A 13427-nucleotide genomic window follows, 5' to 3' on the forward strand; every position below is an offset into this window, starting at 1 on the left:
GAAGTGGCCACTGGCCAGGATGAGTCTTGAGTCTCCTTCTCCCACTCCAGAGGCCTGGCTGTGTCATGAGGTAGATGGTGTCAGAGGATCAGGCTTCATGGGCACCTGTCCAGACCCAACCCCCAAAGGTGGGGAAACGCCATGATCACAGCAACCGTGAAGAGGCGGGTTCAGAAAGCCTGTGTTTAATGGGGGCTGCCACAGCCTGGGAGGCCCTCAGCGCCGGGTGCCCAGTCACACTACTTCTTGTCAACCTTTGCTGAGGAGTGGAACTGCTTCTTCTGGGGCAAGTCATCAAGCATCAGGTTCAGCACGTGCACAATCTCATAGTACAGCTCTTGGAGCCTGCAAGGGGGCAGGAGAGGGCCTGAGCTCAGGGGCGGGCTCTATGCCACCGGGCTCCCCCATCGCACGCCTGCACCTGGCACTCACCACCCCTAGCAGGTATGGGGCCGGGAAAGAGCAAGGACTTTAGAGCCCAGTCAGGGACCGGAACCCAGGTCTGCCATTCCACCTGTGGCCTGGATGGAGTTATTTCACTGCATGAGTCAGGTTGGGGACAACAAACCCCTGGGCTCTGTATGGTGACTGTAGAGAAGACCAGACCCTGCCTGGTCCACTCTGGGCCAAGGTGGATGTTCCCTGATGCCCTCCTTCTAGTTCCTCCTGTCCACGAAGCCCTCCAAGAGATGTCTGTCAAGAAGCCAAGCTAATCCTGTCCCTCCTTGTTCAAGAGCCCAAGGTGGCTCCTTAATGCCCATGCCCAGTTCCCCTTCCTGGCAGTAATGGCCAGTAAAACCCCAGCTAACTTGCACGGAGCACAGTGCTGGGCCAGGCCAAGCTCTCATTTCCATAGAATTGGCCCAGCAGCCCCTCATGAGGCAGGTGGGAAAGGGGCAGAGACTTGCCCAGAGTCACAGAGGAAGGCCCTAGCAGAACCAGGCCAGGAACCTCAGCTCTTTCCTCTGCCCCTGAGAAAGGGTTAGTGAGGAGAGGCCTGGAGAGTCCAAGGAGCCAGCATTTAAATGCAGGCCAGGGCAGGCTGGGGAGGGGCAGGGGGCAGAGTCCCCCAGCCAGGGGCCTATCCACACCTCAGCCCAGCCCCTGTGCATACATGGAACGTTGTACCCCACGAAGGGCCTGGCTCCGCCCAGCCATTGCCCCCTTGCTTTCCCAGGGCACCTGGCATGGCCCTGCCCTCAAGGAAGTGAGACCAGGAAAGTCCTGGCACCCTAGGGCTAGATCAGTGGTGCTGGGACTGACTTGTAAATCGTAGTGTCCTGGTTGTCCAGAGTGGACAAATAGATGTCGATGAAGGGCAGGCTAGTGCCAAAATCATCCAAGACCATGGGCTCAGTGTGCTCCAGGGTGTGCTTGAAGTCCTCCATCAGCTCACCAAAACTTTTGTAGTCATTTGACTAGAGAGGGAGGCATAGAGAGATCAATGACAAGGAGGAGGTGACTCTCAAGATGTACAGAAACCTGGGGACCCTCCACAAGGGGCCCAGGCGGAGGGCTGACCCTGGCCCTGTCTGAACTTGGACTCCCTGACCGAGGGAGCCTCCTGAGCTACCATCACTGAGAACAGGGGACACAGAAAGGGACCAGTGAGAGAGCCTGAGTGGGCTTCAGCATGGCCTCACCTGCCCTGAACTAACCTTCAACACAGTCAAGAAAGGCAGATGTCTCTGCCTCAGAGCAGAGGCTGAGGAGGGAGGTGCTGACCACGTGGGGAGAGAGGGGCAGAGTCCGGCTCAGGACCTGGCAGAGCACCAGGGCTCCATGAAGGGAGCTCAGAGCACTTGGGCTGAAAAGAGAAGACGCCCAGCCCTTTACAGCTGTATCATGCCTGACAAAATCTCCAGCCTGTTGTGCTCATTCTTGTTCAGTTTAGAAAACCAGGTTAGGAACACCTGTCAGGGCCTCCATGGCCTCGCCCATGCAAAGGACGAGGCTGTGCCTGCCTGGCGCCCAGTGAGGCCTCGGTAACAAGAGCACTCCAGGCCAAGGCCCAGCAGAGCAGCTCTGCCGGGGAAGGAGGGGGAGACTATTGTAACCACAGCACTCCACATTCACAGGTCCAGAGAAATACTAACGTACAGGAAATAAAGCTTGATTCTGGAAAATACAGGAGGTATCACCTGCCTCACCTAAGGCCGCAGATGCCTGAGGCCACCTTCCACTCCTATTTTTTGGCCATTGCTTCAGCCCTGACTGTCCATGCACGTGTTGTCCACCTGCCTGTGGAGATTACCTACCTGTGCCTGCATCAGCCTGCTGACTTCCTCCTGCTGCCGCTTCAGGATCACCTGCTTCTCTTTCATGAGCGTCATGTGTCTCTCCAGCATCAGCTCCCGCTCAAACTTTTTGATGGAGTTCTGGAGAGTGGGGTGACGAGAGAAAGTGAGGGCTCCCACGGCATACCACCACCAACCCCCGCCCCCGTTTTTCTTCTTCCCTAGCCTTGCACTGCTGCTCAGACCCCTTAGCAGGAGGAACCCTCCATACAGGGCCAGCCCCCAACTCAAGCTGCCAATGCAGCTGCAGTGACTTCCCACTCTCCTGCCCACCTGGCCACCTCCCCTCCACTTTAGGAGAGAGAGAGTTCAGGTCCTCCCTGGAGACTTGGCCCACAGCCCCGCCCGTCACCCCAAAGCCGACCCCCAATCCTATGCATGCAGCTTCACCTCGGTGTGGATGATCATCACACCCACAAACATGCTGAGGAAGACGAAGGAGCCAAGCAAGATGAAGATGATGGTGAATGCTCGGCTCAGAAAAAAATCCCTGCTGTCCAGCTGCTGCTGCAGGTCTGTCCAGCCATCAACCTGCTCGGGCAGGGGAAGGCATGACAAGTGTCAAGGCCCAGTGGTGTAAGCCTCCTGCTAACCTACCTTAGGGGAGCCCTCACCCCACTAGATGGAGGTTGTCACTTCTTGCATATCAGCCCTTAGCACACACCCCCAATCCACTGAGTCCAGTGCAAACAGGTGGCCTAGTGGTACAGGGCACCACTGGGTGGGGGCACTTCTGGCCAAGGTGCCCTGGGGGTCTGCTCCAAAAAGCTTCCCATCCTTCCCAAAAGACATGGTCTCTCTGCCAAGGACTTCTTCGGATAGACTCCAGTCTTTCCAGAGCTCAACGGAGTCCAGACTTCTAGACTTGGGTGGATTTGTGACAGTCTGTTCCAGAAAGGCTATGTGACATGGGTTTCACTTCTAAATTAAACTTAATCCAAATGAATCATCTTTTGAGAACTCTGAAATTTTTACAACCCTGTGAGACAAATGGGAATGCTCTAGGGAGTCACAAGATTAGAGACAGAGAGGGACCCCTGGTCAGGGCACTAGCTTCTGCCTCAGCTTCCCCAGCCCAGAAAAGTGTCCAAACATGGGGAAGGCCCCACGGGAAGCCCAGAATGTCCACACACTCACACCAGCTGACAGTCTCTTCTCAAGGCCCCTTCCCCCACCACTGTTCCCAAACACAGTACCGTCGCCAAGCTGAAGAGGGTAAAGAAGGCCACAGCCAGGTTCCCCCAGTTTTCCTGGTCACCCTTATCTGGAGCTCCAAACAGGCAGAAGCCCAGGATAGCGAAGATGTACATCAGGATGAAGAACAGGATGAGCACGGAGGCTACAGTGTAGAATGTCTGCCCAATGGCGGTGATGAGCGTCTGCAAGGCAGAGGCACAGGACTAGGCAAGGCTGCAGGCAGGGGTGGGGCTCAGGGGCAGAGGTCCAGTCTGCCCAGACCACAGCTGTGCCCAGCATCCAGTGCCCTGTCTGCATGTGGGAGATACTCCACCAACGGTTGGATGGAGAGATGGAGGGGTAAAGGGAGGGAGGGAGGGGACAGGAGTGGAGGAGGGAGAGGAGCTCTGCCAAGATTGAGGGCTGAACCAATGCCTGGCCTCCACTCTCTGTCATCTATGGGCAGATCGTGTGCTGTCTCAGGTCTGGGTAGTCTCCCCATCAGCCACTTGAACCCCTGCCTGGTTTCATGGTCATCCCAAGGTGTCCTGCTTCTCCCTGAGGGCCAGCCCTGAATGTTCTCTCAGGCCCAGGAAGAAAAGGGAGCCACTCGGGTAGTGGGAATAAAGAGAGCTGAGAGGAAGGTGGCTTCCCATCCTTTCTGGGCCCCATTTCGCAGGCAAGTCCCTGTCTTGTGAACTTGGTCTCACCTCCCACTACATTGACCCCTGCTGGGAAGCACCGTGTATAGTTCCTCATCAATCATTCTTGAGTGATGACCCAGGGTCTTGCATGTAGTAGGTGCTCAATACATGTTCACCTACATAGATGCTGTCACAGACGTCATTTCAAGATAGGTAGGTGTTATCATTCTTCCCACGCCAAGATGAGGGGTTAGAGGCTCAGAGAAGAAAAGGGCTTGGCCAGGGTCACACTCCAATAAAGTGGCAGAACATGGGCCCAACTCTTAAGACCTTTGCCTTAGGCCACCACCTTCACTCCAAGGCCTCCCCAGAGGACCCTCTTTTGCCTGAGGACATCACTCCTCAGTGGCCCTCTCGAAGGAGTCTGCCTATCCCCCATGACCTGATGCAGGAGGCCACCCTCTGCCCTATCCTCGGAGCCTCCGCCACCGTGGACAAAGCCCCTGCTTCTGAGCAGGGCAAACCTTCCAGCTTCCCTCTCCACCTCGTGTCTCAAAATCTCTCCCCCAGGCTCCACCTCATCCTGCTGCCATCCTGGGGGCCTTCAGAATCTCTGTGGATACCCACCATCCGCCAGGTCTCCTCGTCGCTTGACTTCCTCATCTCCAGCGACCCTTGCACCACTTTAGACCTTCCTCCCTTGGTGCCCCTGACCTGGCACTTAGCTCCCAGTTTTCTCTCCTGACCACCCACCTTACTCTTGAACCTACACTTCGACTCCAATGCCCAGCACCTTCGATACTCCCATCCCCACTTCTAGGTCACATTACTGGGTCTGTCTCTAGCCTACAAGCCAGGGGAGCCAGGCTCAGGTTTCCAAAGGAAGGGCGTCCTGACATGATGTGCACTTTAGAGATTCCCCCAGCTGCTGGAACATTTCTGTTCCAAAACGCTCAGTAGTGTGGGAAGTCATTGCAGGAATCCAGGTAAAGGTGGATGGATGGTGATGGAGAAAAAATGATGACTATGGGGATGGAAACAGTCAATAACTATTTAGGAGGCCATACAACAGGACTTTGGGTGAGAGGAAACAAAGCTAACATTCAAATTTATTACTTGGAAGTTGAATAGGGTTGAAGGGGTGCCTTTCAGCAGAAGATAAAGTAGAGGAGGAGGCGCTAAGGTTTGTGATCTGAGAGTGGGGATGGGGAAGAGTGATGACTTCTTCTTTAGACACATTGAGTTTGAGGAGCATGTAAGATGCTCAGGAGGCAGTTGGGTCTGAAGGTCAAAGAGAGAGATGTGGGCAGGTAAAGACTCCTGAAAAGTGGAAAAGATCACCCAAAAAGAATATACAAAGAGGAGAACTCAGGACATAGTCCTTAGAAAACAACACTTAGGAGCCAAGCGAAGAAAATATGTACCCGAAAAGTCATACCCAAGCGGCAGGAGGAAAACCAAGAGAAGGCAAGGGACAAGGATGCCAAGGGAAATGGCCAGTGGACTTGGCGACAAGGAGGTTGTTGATAACCTCGGAGAGACTAGTTACTTCAGGTAGAGGGAAGAAGCCAGGGCATTTATGCCAGATAAGGAAGCGGGGTCTGGGTGTATAGACACCTCTTCCCAAAAGCTTCACTACGAGGAGGAGGGCTGGACTACATTGTTTGGGAGGGAACACATACACGTGTGTGACTATGTGAGGGCAGGGAATGAATGACTGGGGCCCTGTGGCAGGGGGAGCCCTTTAACATTCTCCTCTTCTCCACCTAAGCCTGGGGTCCCTGAGTGGCAGGCCTAGGCCCTGGACAGACACACAGGCTAGGCTGGAAGCGATTTCTCAGCCAAACAGGCTAACACACCCTAACTGGTCAAGTTGGTCCAAACCGGCCCCTTCCTGGAGAAGCGTGGACACTGGGTGCCGAGCCAGGGCAAACATCCTGCACAGGTGGAATGCTACGGGAATGCTTGGGTCAGCTCTGAGGTTTGTTCTGAAACCTTCTGAACCAAGGAAAGGCTGGTCACCCCTTCTCCGCAGGAGCAGCACTGCCAGAGCCGCCTGAACCAAGTAATGAGACTGTTCCCATCAACAGAAGCAGCAGATTTGTAGCTGTTTGGGGAAAGCAGGCTACCGGAAAGCTGGAGCCCCTGGGCATGTAGTTTGAAGAGTCTGTGCCGTGAGAAGAGGGCCCACCTTGCAGCACAGGAGAGAGGGCGAGTCCAGGTGGCCTCTGGAGCCAGACACACCTTTCCAGTCTCTGGCATCACCTGCTGAGCGACCTGGGGCCTCAATTTCTTTATTGATAAAATGGGGCTAATAATAACCTTTCCTACAATTGTTTTCAGATGAACTGAGATCATCTCAGCAATGATCAACCTGCTATATAGTAAGACTCAATGACTGGATGCTAGGAGCACAATTATTATTTCACCAGGGGCTGGTGGGCAGACAGACCCTGTCACCTGCCCTCCCAGAAGCACACACTCCTGGGTTACTCACCCGGATGCCCCGGCTATAGGTGATGAGCTTGAGGATGCGCAGAGACTGCATGCCATTAGCGATCTTGTGGTGAGGGTAGTGCTTGCCCTTGATCTTGAGGAGAGCGTAGGGGAATGAGATGACGATGATCATCATCAAGTCTAGCAGCTTGTAGCCGTCCTTCCAGAAGCCAATGGGGTCCGCGTAGAGATTCATGTAGAACTCGGCGCTGTACATGGCCACAAATAAGACCTCTGAGATCTGCAGAGGCGGCAAGGTTTGGGGGATCAGACCTATAGTCTGGCCCTCTCCTTGCTTGGACCACCCAACCAGGTGTGTGCCGGCTGGGGGTAGGGGCTCTTAGGTCACCCACTTGAGAGAGATCGATCCAGGCAGAGTCCCCGACACACAGTACACACACAATGTGCCTGATTCCCTTCTCCTTCTGTGTCTTCCCTGCCCTCCCCGCCCCCCGCCCCCAGTCTGAAGCCTGGTGCTAGGTTTGACCCAGGATACTTGGGAAGGACTGACTGACCGACAGGCTGAATGACTGGATAGGCCCCAGGATGAGGCAACACAACATGTAAGTACCTGAATGCAAGGTTTCCCAACGAAAAGGTCTCAAGAGTCTTCTGGCCAAGCTGAATATCCAAACTTCCGTATATAGGTGAAAGGCACATCTACTCATATTTATTCCACTTAATCACATACTTACACACCAGTTAACTAATGTTCCTAAAGAATATTCTGCCTTCTTTCCATGTTTATACTTTATGAAATAATCTTATTCAAGTTCTTATGCATCTACAATTCCAGTGGCTTTATATTTACTAAAAGGCACATCTTTCTTTCTTTCTTTCTTTCTTTCTCTTTTTTTCTTTCTTTCTTTTTCTTTCTTCCTTCCTTTCTTTCTTTCTTTCTTCCTTTATCTTTTGCGTATCTCAACTTTTTTATTTTTTTAAAATAATTCTTTATTGTTAAAACTATTAACCTTTTCCCCCATTAACCTCCTTCAACCTGCCCCCGCCCCCTCCCCTCTACCCTGGCCTTCAGCACTCTATTATCTGTGTCCATGGGTTATACATATATGCATACAAGGTTTTTGGTTGATTACCTCCCACCCTCCCCCGAATTACCTCTAAGATTCCACACTCTGTTCCATGCTTTGAGTCTCTGGATCCACTCTGTTCATCAGTTTATTTTGTTACTTAGATTCCACATATGAGTGCGATCATGTGATACTTATCTTTCTCTGACTGACTTATTTCACTTAGCATGATACTCTCCAGGTCCCTCCATGCTGTCTCAAAGGCTAAGAGATTCTTCTTTTTTACTGCTGCATAGTATTCCATGGTATAAATGTACCACAGCTTTTCTATCCACTTATCTACTGATGGGCACTAGGGCTGTTTCCAGATCTTAGCTATTGTAAAATGTACTTCTATGAACATAGGGATGCATACATTCTTTCTGATTGGTACTTCGGGTTTCTTAGGATATATTCCTAGAAGAGGGATCACTGGGTCAAATGGCAGATCCACATTTAATTTTTTAAGGAAATTCCATACTATTTTCCATAATGGCTGCACCAGTCTGCATTCCCACCACCAGCAGTGTACTAGGGTTCCCTTTTCTCCACATCCTCACCAGCACTTGTCATTTGTTAGTTTGTTAATGGTAGCCATTCTAACAGGTGTGAGATGGTACCTCATTGTCGTTTTGATTTGCATCTCTTGGATGATTAGGGACTTTGAGCATTTTTTCATATGTCTCTTGGCCATCTGTATGTCCTTTTTGGAGAAGTGTCTGTTTAGGTCCTTTGCCCATTTTTTAGTTGGATTGTTTGTCTTCATTTTGTTAAGTTGTATGAGTTCCTTATATATTTTGGATATTAATCCTTTATCAGATGTATCATTGCCAAATATGTTCTCCCATACAGCGGGCTCTCTTTTCATTTTGCTGATAGTTTCTTTTGCTGTGCTATATTTACTAAAAGCCGCATTTTTATTTTTTTAATTGACTTGAGAGAGAAAGGAAGAGAGAGAAAAAGAGATGCATCAATGTGAGAGAGAAACATCGACTAGCTGCCTCCTGTATGTTCCCCGACTGGGGATAGAACCCACAACCTAGGTATGTGCCCTGACCAGGAATCAAACCTGCAATCTTTTAGCATATGGGACAACGCTCCAACCAACCAAGCCATCTGGCCAGGGACCAAAAGGTACTTTTTGAAGTCATCTAAGTTTTTACCTATCATCAATGCATTCATTCATTCATTGAAGAAGCTTTTTTTTTTTTTTCATTGAAGAAGCTTTGATAGAGCATCTATCATGTGCCAAGCAAGCACCATTCAGGCACTAGAAAATGCAACAATGAATAAGACAGAAAATTTCTAGCTCCCAGGAAGCTTACAGTCTAGTAGTGAAGACAGAAATAAATGCTTAAACAAATTCATCCTATATAATAAAGAGGTAATATGCAAATTGACCCTCACGCCCTTACAAGATGGCTGCCTACAACCAGGTCGGCAGGGGAGTTAGTGAGGGACGACCAAATGATTGAACAAGCAGGCTGCGTGGGGTGACCAGGCCAGCAGGGGGGTTAGTGAGGGATGACTAAATGACTGAACAGCAGGCTGTGTGGGGCAACCAGGCCAGTAGGGGTGGGGCATGAGGGGTGACCAGGCCAGCGCAGGGGGGGGAGTTGGGGGTGACCAGGTCAGCAGGGGGGGGCCATGAGGGGCAACCAGGCCAGCAGGGGGGAATTTGGGGGTGATTAGGCTGGCAGGGGGGGCAGTGAGGGGCAACTAAACTGGCAGGAGGGCAGTTGGGAGCAACCAGGCAGGCAAGCAGGTGAGCAATTAGGAGCCAGTAGTTCAGGATTGTGAGAGGGATGTCCGACTGCTGGTTTAGGCCCTATCCTGGGGATGAGGCCTAAACCGGCAGTCGGACATCCCCCAAGGGGTCCCAGATTGGAGAGGGTGCAGGCTGGGCTGAGGGAACCTTACCCCCCACCCCCATGCACAAATTTCATGCATCGGGCCTCTAGTATATAATATTACAGCAGATAGGAAGGAAAATAAAATAGTCAAAGGGGATAGAGCAGTGGTCGGCAAACTGCAGCTCGCAAGCCACATGCGGCTCTTTGGCCCCTTGAGTGTGGCTCTTTCTAAGCCTTAGGAGTACCCTAATTAAGTTAATAACAATGTACCTACCTATATAGTTTAAGTTTAAAAAATTTGGCTCTCAAAAGAAATTTCAATTGTTGTACTGTTGATATTTGGCTCTGTTGACTAATGAGTTTGCCGACCACTGGGATAGAGGGACTGTCCAGTGGGGGAGGGGAAGTTGTGGCAACAATTTAGAAAAGGTGGTGAGTGGAGGCCCCACTGAAGCCAGGAATGGAGCCGTAATAAAAACTGGAAGAATGCTTCCAAATGGTGAGCACGAGAGCCCTAAGGTGAGGAAAGGGTTGTTACAGGAAGAGCAAAGTGAGCATGGCTAGAATAGAAAGGCAAACAGGGCAGGAGATGCAGGCCATGGAGGGAGGGCCTTGTAGGCTGGTGAGGGCTCTGAATTTTTATCTCAGCCTTGGAGGATTTTGAGCAAGAGAGTGATATGATCTGATTTACATTTTTAAGAGATCGCAGTTGAAAAGAGACTGTGGGGGAGCTGGCAAACATGGTGACTGGGAGGCAAGTTAGGGAAAAGGTCATGGATATTAGAATTACTTCTAGCAGTCATATAGGCAAGAAAGGAGGCTTGGTTGGATTTGATGGGGGACAGTGTTGAGTGTTGTGAAGATTGATAGATTCTGTATGTCTTCTGTAGGTGGTGATGAGGGGACTTGCTGATGGACTCAAGGATACATCAGGAAGAGAGGAGGCAAGGAAGACCAGTGTTTCAGACAGAGACACTGGGGTGCCTTTAACTGAGATGAGTTTGGGTTGGATTGGGTTGAAAGGGGCTAGAGAGAGTGTCTGGAAGGAAATAGAAATATTTCTAAGATATATCACCTTTTACACATACTAGTATGTCAGATGCTGTTAACTGTAGCCACAACCACCCATTTGGATAGCATTAAGGCAGCTGGTGTTTTTACTTGTCCTGCATGCTTATTTTTGTGGTCTCCACATTGCAATCATTTACTTTTTAAAAAAATACTACGTAATATTTAAGATACACAAAAAGGTATAAAGAATAATATAATGAACAACCATATACTACCACCCAGCTTAAGAAATAAAGCCTTACCTTTCATTCTCAGATCCCCTACCCTTCCCACAAAGGTAATCCTATGGAAAATCTGGAGTGTGTCCTGCTTGTGCATGTTATAACTTTATTTTATCCCTAACAATATATTACATCATCTTGTATTTTATGCATTACATGATTAGCATATACACTAACGTATTCTTCAGAAACGTGTTTTATTTTTCATTTAAAATTATGAGGTTCACCAAGAAGCAAAAAGAGAGGTCCCAAATAAACCAAATCAGAAACGATAGAGGCGAAATAACAACAGACCCCACAGAAATACAAATGATTGTTAAACAATACTACGGACAACTCTACTCCAACAAACTAGACAACCTGGAGGAAATGGACAAATTCCTAGAAAAATACAACATTCCAAAACTCAATCAGGAAGAATCTAAAAATCTCAATAGCCCAATAACTATGGAAGAAATTGAAGCAGTCATCAAAAAGCTCCCAGGAAACAAAAGCCCAGGACCAGATGGCTTCTCAGGGGAGTTTTACCAAACTTTCAAGGAAGAAATAAAACCTATCCTCCTCAGACTACTACGAAAAATTCAAGAGGAAGGAACACTTCCAAGCTCATTCTATGAAGCCAGCATCACCCTAATACCAAAACCAGGTAAAGACAACACAATGAAAGAGAATTACAGGCCAATATCCCTCATGAACATAGATGCCAAAATCCTCAACAAAATCTTAGCAAATCGGATCCAACAGTACATCAGAAGGATCATACACTATGACCAAGTAGGATTTATCCCAGGAATGCAAGGATGGTACAACATCCGTAAATCAATAAACGTAATACATCACATAAACGAATTGAAAGAAAAAAACCACATGGTCATATCAATTGATGCAGAAAAAGCATTCGACAAAATCCAACACCCATTTTTGATAAAAACTCTCAGCAAGGTGGGAATAGAAGGATCATACCTCAACATAATAAAAGCCATATATGACAGGCCCACAGCCAACATCATACTCAATGGACAAAAACTAACACCATTTCCCCTAAGAACAGGAACAAGACAGGGATGCCCACTCTCACCACTCCTGTTCAACATAGTCCTGGAAGTATTTGCCATTGCAATTAGACAAGAAGAAGAAATAAAAGGCATCCAAATTGGAAAAGAGGAAGTAAAACTGTCCTTATTTGCAGATAATATGATATTATACATACAAAACCCTAGAGACTCCATCAAAAAACTACTAGACTTAATACATGAATTTGGCAATGTAGCAGGATACAAAATTAACCCCAAGAAATCTGAGGCATTTCTATACACCAATAGTGAACTTTCAGAAAGAGAGATTATAAAAACAATCCCATTTACCATCGCACCAAAAAAATTAATATACCTAGGAATAAACTTAACTAAAGACGTAAAAGATCTCTACTCAGAAAACTACAGGACGATGAAAAAAGAGATAGAGGAAGACATAAAGAGATGGAAGAACATACCATGTTCTTGGATTGGTAGAATCAACATCATCAAAATGTCCATACTACCCAAAGCAATTTATAAATTCAACGCACTTCCCATTAAAATACCAATGGCCTACTTCAAAGATCTAAAACGAACTCGCCAAAAATTCATCTGGAATAAAAAAAAGACCCCAAATAGCTGCAGCGATCCTGAGAAAGAACAAAGTAGGTGGGATCTCAATGCCAGATATCAAGCTGTATTACAAAGCCACTGTTCTCAAAACTGCCTGGTACTGGCACAAGAACAGACATATAGATCAGTGGAATAGAATAGAGAGTCCAGAAATTAGCCCGAACCAATATGCTCAATTAATATTTGACAAAGGAGGCAAGAACATAAAATGGAGCCAAGATAGTCTCTTCAATAAATGGTGTTGGGAAAATTGGACAGATATATGCAAGAAAATGAAACTAGACCACCAACTTACATCATACACAAGAATAAACTCAAAATGGATAAAGGAATTAAATGTACGACAGGAAACCATAAAAATTCTAGAAGAATCCAAAGGCAACAAAATCTCAGACTTATGCCAAAGCAATTTCTTCACTGATACAGCTCCTAGGGCAGTTGGAACTAAAGAGAAAATGAACAAATGGGACTACATCAAAATAAAAAGCTTCTGCACAGCAAAAGAAACCATCAACAAAACAACAAGAAAACCCACTGCATGGGAAAACATATTTGCCAATGTCATATCTGATAAGGGCCTAATCTCCAAAATTTATAGGGAACTCATACAACTTAACAAAAAGAAGATAAACAATCCAATCAAAAAATGGGCAAAGGATCTAAATAGACACCTTTCAAAAGAGGACATTCAGAAAGCCAAGAGACATATGAAACCATGCTCAAAGTCACTAATTATCCGAGAGATGCAAATCAAAACAACAATGAGGTACCATCTCACACCTGTCAGAATGGCTATCATCAACAAATCCACAAACGACAAGTGCTGGAGAGGATGTGGAGAAAAAGGAACACTTGTGCACTGCTGGTGGGAATGCAGACTGGTGCAGCCACTATGGAAGACAGTATGGAGTTTCCTCAAAAAACTAAAAATGGAACTCCCATTTGACCCTGTG

General features: G+C 48.1%; 1 protein-coding gene across 1 annotated transcript in view; it reads right to left on the reverse strand.

The window, feature by feature from the left end:
• Window positions 1–239: 239 nt before the first annotated feature.
• Window positions 240–13427, reverse strand: part of CATSPER3 (cation channel sperm associated 3) — a 31890-nt gene continuing 18702 nt past the window's right edge. Inside the window, exons 5-10 of the mRNA XM_070414966.1 lie at window positions 6615–6854; window positions 3494–3676; window positions 2688–2828; window positions 2259–2378; window positions 1264–1418; window positions 240–345 (exon numbers count right to left, since the gene is read on the reverse strand). Coding sequence (XP_070271067.1) covers window positions 240–345; window positions 1264–1418; window positions 2259–2378; window positions 2688–2828; window positions 3494–3676; window positions 6615–6854 — 945 coding nt within the window. The remainder of the gene's footprint in view (window positions 346–1263; window positions 1419–2258; window positions 2379–2687; window positions 2829–3493; window positions 3677–6614; window positions 6855–13427) is intronic.

This window comes from Myotis yumanensis, unplaced genomic scaffold (genome assembly GCF_028538775.1).
Source record: "Myotis yumanensis isolate MYYU_CA2020_CCGP unplaced genomic scaffold, mMyoYum1.0.hap1 SCAF_5, whole genome shotgun sequence".
In the NCBI taxonomy this organism is placed as follows: domain Eukaryota; kingdom Metazoa; phylum Chordata; class Mammalia; order Chiroptera; family Vespertilionidae; genus Myotis; species Myotis yumanensis.